The sequence below is a fragment of the Mesitornis unicolor genome, unplaced genomic scaffold, assembly GCF_000695765.1.
Source record: "Mesitornis unicolor isolate BGI_N332 unplaced genomic scaffold, ASM69576v1 scaffold7938, whole genome shotgun sequence".
NCBI classification, from domain to species: Eukaryota; Metazoa; Chordata; class Aves; order Mesitornithiformes; family Mesitornithidae; genus Mesitornis; species Mesitornis unicolor.
Window position 1 is genome coordinate 16,283 of NW_010203793.1, and position 5,576 is coordinate 21,858.

General features: G+C 37.1%; 1 protein-coding gene across 1 annotated transcript in view; it reads right to left on the reverse strand.

The window, feature by feature from the left end:
- Positions 1–1,281: 1,281 nt before the first annotated feature.
- Positions 1,282–5,576, reverse strand: part of RBM45 (RNA binding motif protein 45) — a gene marked incomplete at its 5' end in the record, with an annotated part of 7,659 nt that continues 3,364 nt past the window's right edge. The window contains 4 exons of the mRNA XM_010190847.1: positions 1,282–1,550; positions 3,533–3,699; positions 4,074–4,170; positions 5,425–5,554. Coding sequence (XP_010189149.1) covers positions 1,358–1,550; positions 3,533–3,699; positions 4,074–4,170; positions 5,425–5,554 — 587 coding nt within the window. The remainder of the gene's footprint in view (positions 1,551–3,532; positions 3,700–4,073; positions 4,171–5,424; positions 5,555–5,576) is intronic.

The window sequence follows — 5,576 nt, forward strand, 5'->3', positions numbered from 1 at the left end:
TTCCTGTAGTGACCAAGCTTGTCTTTTATTATTGGAAGTAAAAGTCACATTAAAAACAAAGAAAACCACTGTACAAAGGTAAGAGCATGCGTGCAAGTTACTTAAAATTGCATTCACCAGAGCTGCCAATTACAAAAAGTTTCAAATGAGTTCTAGCTACAATTCAATGCAGAAGAAAGAATGCCAGAAACCCATTTTCTAAAAGGCAAGTTTTATAAAGTCGTCTTATGGAGACTAAGACCAGTAACTGCTGCTTATCAAAAGAACAACGTGAAAGTTCTTCGGAAAAAAAGGAGGAAAAGAACACTGGGGGCAAAATCTTTTTTGCTCTTTGCAACTCCTGGGTATCCACACAAAGAAAGGTATCAGGAGAGAAACTCAGCAAGTAAAATATTGATGCAAAGAATCAGCATTTTATGTGATGTTTTCTGAATAAGTTAAAGAAAAACTTCATGTCCCCTGTAAAGACAATACAGGTACTGAAATGATTTGAAAGCTCCAGTAATATCTGGGAGTTATTTTGTAGAAAACGGGGGACGAAAGGCTAAGCCCTAACTATATTTCTCTTTTGGAAATAGCCCTAATGGTAAAGAAAAAAATACCTAATTTGAATCAAACCAATGTTTTAAAAGAAAAAATGAATTTTGGTCCTTGAGGTCTATAAAATCTCTCTATGAGCTCAGCCAGCTTTCACAGGCACCAGCTAATAAATTCTCAAATTAATTATCTTAAACATAGACCTCAATCCCTCCATAACAGGCTCTACAATATTTTCTTCACTACCACACATTCCAGCCACATGTGATTTCTGCGAATCCAGATGACCCAAATAACCCAAACCTTCAGTTTCACCTGGCAACCTTCCCATGTCCTTTTTTATTTACCCCTTCCCTCCTCTGCCCTTCAAGAGCTAAACTCTGCATCTTTATCCACCACCACTGTGAGGGCATGTGTTTTTAATGAAAGACAGACACACAAACTGATCTCAGTTCCATTTTTTATTTTTACATACTCTTTTCAATGTTAACTGATACTCTTATGTACATAAAGTGAATATTTATATGCACATCCAGATTGATATTAATCAACTAGTTCATATTTGATAAAAAAATATAGATTTTTACTAAAATTAAGTGTACGTGTGCATACATAAGCATATATACACACCCATATGTACATATATATGCATACACATACATATATGTATCTCACAAATTAAATTTCAAGTGGAAAGCTAAAATTAGATTTAGAGTTTATCATTACATGTTCATACCTAACTTCCAAATGCTTTGCCTATCACTATTTCAAGCAGTTGAAACTGAGTTTAAGTAACAGCTCAGACTGAGTACTCACCTGCTCAGTAAGTTCTCTGACGTTTGTTAGATTCTTCCGTTGGTGCATCTGCCAGCCTTACTTTAAGCCTGACACCATTCACAATCTTGCCATGTAATGCAGTTATAGCATCGCTGGCACTTGCTCTGTCTGCAAATTTTGCATAGGCCACATTCTTTCCAGCCACAAGGTAAACTTTTATCAAGTGTCCAAAACGACTGGAAAAAAAAGAAAAAAAAATTACAGATTTTGCTGCAACATAGTTATCTATTATCCAATCTTAATTATATATCATTTGGTAGCTGCAAAAACCATGTTCTCAAATGTATGCTGTATTTCCTTGTGTTGCCCTCCTCCAAAACTCCCAATTTTCATATGCTCTTATCTAGAATTCCAGGCAGAATAGACAGAAAACCAGAAGTTCATAGGCAACATTTTCTATGGAATATTATAACAGAACCCCAAGCACCACTGATTTATCTCTTATTAAAAAGAATATGTAAAGCTAATCAATACTATAGTCTCCAAACAGTGAATGGCACTCAAAAAACCCACAAAAACAACCTAACCAAACAAAAAAAAAGAACACAAACACAAAAACCAGTAGATAATTCAGAGGCTAAACCTGCATCTCACTGAAATGAACTTGCTTAGTTGTGATTCATCTTTGAAAAGGTCTCCCTGAAATGACTCAGAAAGCAAGCACTAAAGCTTCAGTGAAAAACCCCTATTCCCAAGTCCTCAGGAGATTCCTGGACAGTTCCTTAAAAAACATTTTCAAAAAAATAAAGTCTGCTTGGTTCATACTGAAGGCATGCAAGTGTCAAGACCAGAGTGCACAGCCTTTTTCTTCTCCAGCATCTGATTAAGAAAATCCAGTACAGCAAATACAGTTATAAATTCCACACAAGTGCACACTGTTTCTTTTCCCGCCCTAGTGCTTTGAAAATACTTTGGCTTTCCAAAGGTTTGTTGCAAATGCCAGCTAGTAGAAATGGGAAATGTCTTCTTCTTCAAGAGTATACTAAAAATAAATAATATAAAATACTGGAGAACTGCTGAACTATAGATGTGTTCTAAAGATGCCAAAATCAACTCTGAAGTCCTTGCTCCTCATAGGGAAGTAGTTTGAAAGGACTGTTGAAATAGTGACATTAAGATGCAAACTATCAAAATGTGTCGAGATAATAAAAGAGGTCGAGAGAGGTTCTCCTCCCCCTCTACTCTGCCCTGGTGAGACCACATCTGGAATACTGCATCCAGTTCTGGGACCCTCAGTTCAAGAAGGACAGGGAACTGCTGGAGAGAGTCCAGCGTAGGGCTACAAAGATGATTAAGGGAGTGGAGCACCTCCCTTATGAGGAGCGGCTGAGGGAGCTGGGTCTCTTTAGTTTGCAGAAGAGGAGACTGAGGGGAGACCTCATTCATGGTTATAAATATTTAAAGGGTGAGTGTCACGAGGATGGAGCCAGGCTCTTCTTGGTGACAAACAGTGACAGGACAAGGGGTAACGGACACTAACTGGAACACAGGAGGTTCCACTTCAATTGGAGAAGAAACTTCTTCTCAGTGAGGGTGACAGAGCACCGGCCCAGGCTGCCCAGAGAGGTTGTGGAGTCTCCTTCTCTGGAGACATTCAAAACCCGCCTGGACGCCTTCCTGTGTGACCTGGTCTAGGTGTTCCTGCTCCGGCAGGGGGATTGGACTGGATGAGCTTTTGAGGTCCCTTCCAATCCCTAACGTTCTGTGATTCTGTGTGTGTCATGATATATCAGAAAGAAACCTCCTTATACTTACTCCCCTAAGTTACTGTGGAAATATATCAAAATACTTAAATTTCTTATGGAAATATATGCAAGAAAATGCCCCATAAGTTAGGCTATAGGAACAGGAACTACAACAGTTTTTTGGTTAAAAAAATTTGAGACTAGACACCTTTCTTCTGATTACATTAGCTAATAATAAAGCTGCTGTACTAATGCCATTGCATCTATGTTGCAAGGTAAATTCCATTACATGTTTGTTTCAAAAAGCAACTGCTACCTGTTCATCACTTTTAACATATTGATCACTGTACACTATCTTTTCTGGAGAGAGTTTTGAAGATTACAATCTTTTTCTATTTTCAAAATTTATTTTAAATATTTAATGGGGGGTTTTTGTTAGGGGACGAAACACTTATTTGTAAATGGAGTCTTACCAGAACACATCCTCCAATACATTTACAGGTAAAGGATGAGGATGAAAAAGTATGAAAAGCCTTTCCTTCACAGAAGTGTCAGGGGGAACCTTTTTTTTGTGTGGTGGAAGTATGGCATCTGTTTGGGGCTGAAGTAACTGTGAGCCAGACGGTCCTCCAAATGCCTGCTGAGACCAGGGGAAGAAGAAAAAAAAACACTAATAAAATAAAACAAAGTAAAGGTATAAATTCACCAACAGGGAAGGAGAAAAAGCTATTTTACCTTATTTACAATTTTTGTTGCTATCACAGGATATAGAGGCTCTACCAGTTCTCAATTTATTTTTTTACTTTGGTTATTCCATTAAACTGCGCAATAAATCCACGTAAGGTCAGACAACTTTGCAGGAAATAAAAATGTACAAACAACCAGAGCTACATCTTGAAAACGTAGCATCTAAAACAGTTACAGAAGAAAGTGAGCAGTGTTCTTCACTGACATATCTGAAGTTTCTTACAACAATTCAGAAGAATATGAATAGTATTCATTATAGTAACTTACAGGAGGTGTCCTATACTGCTGAACAATTGCATTGTTATTCCGCAACACTGATGACACATGTGCTGTTACCAGCTGTGTTGCCATTTTTCTGATGAGGCTGCAAGCAGAAGTGATAATAAACTATTTTAAAGAAAGAGCTAAGTTACAGTAAACTTAAATTCAGCAAGAGAAAATAGGTTTAAATGCATATCTAAAAGTATCTCTGGAAATCTGTATACTCACACAGGTAACAAGAATCAAGTCAGGCTTTCGTGACACTCTAGGCATGATCCTCATGCATGCTAGCTGCAACTCACTGAAAACACTTATACAGTTCTCCGTATAGAGATAAAAAACCGTTCTTTGTGTTTTTTTGTACTCCAGGGGAGGAGTGGTGTGAGAAACAATGCTACAGAGCCCACTACAATCTGTGAAAAGTGCCTAAAAGACAGAAGGGTCAGAAACATTCCACCTGATTCAATCAAGAGCACACAGATTCAATTCAGAAGTCCAAATATTCAAATATTATCACAGAAAGTTTACTTCCCGCTCTCATTTTCCAGTAATTTTTCTTTGTTCTGTTGGGGAATAAGAAAGAGCAATTGCACTTTTTGCATAGATTCACAGCCCATGCTGTAGGGCCATGAAATCGTGGGAATTATTGAAGAATGAAGGAAACTGTTTTCAAGAAGGCTGGTCACAATATTTATATTTTTTTTTTCAGTTTCTATCAGGTATGCACTTCTGAAGTGAATCTCCCATTGTCCCTCCTTACCGTCCTCGTTTATATCCCAGAATAGGTTTGACATGAACTAGATTCCTTTGGCTTAGTTTCATTCTAAAATATTCACTGCAGGAGCACATCTAAGACGCTCCAACTTTTAACGGCCATTCAAACCACAGGACACATTAGAGATGGTTGAAGTAAAACTTGACAATCTCCATACAGATCCTCAGCACCCAACAGTTTTAACTCTGCATGTGAGCTTCACATGGCCATTATTTGCAGTAATACAAACATAACCAAGAGATTAAATAGAAAAATCTGTTAATACAAACCAAAACCATATTCCAGCTTTGTTACACATTACAAAGACACTTAAAGATTCTTGCCAAATCCAAGATTTTCCAATGTATCTTAAGAACACATATTTTAATATTTTCTTTATTAAAGACCAATAAGTTTCAAAATGCTTATTCTAAACCATTTAAAAAACCCAAACCACTTAAATTTCAGAAAAGTATTAAATGAGATCACAGTGACACTGCTGTTACTTCTTCTGTTTTAAAAAATATGTATTTATTTCTTTATTTAAAATTTTGCTCTCCAGAACACAACTTACAACTTCTATCTATATGTATTGATACTTACTCTGAGCTATCACTCCCATCTTCTAGGAAAGTGACAGTTAATCGATTTCCAGGAGGATACTCAAAACCATGCAATTTATACTTGGCATATATAGCTGATGCAGCAGTACTGTACTGAATCACTGCGTATCCTACAAACACAGTGCACACTCT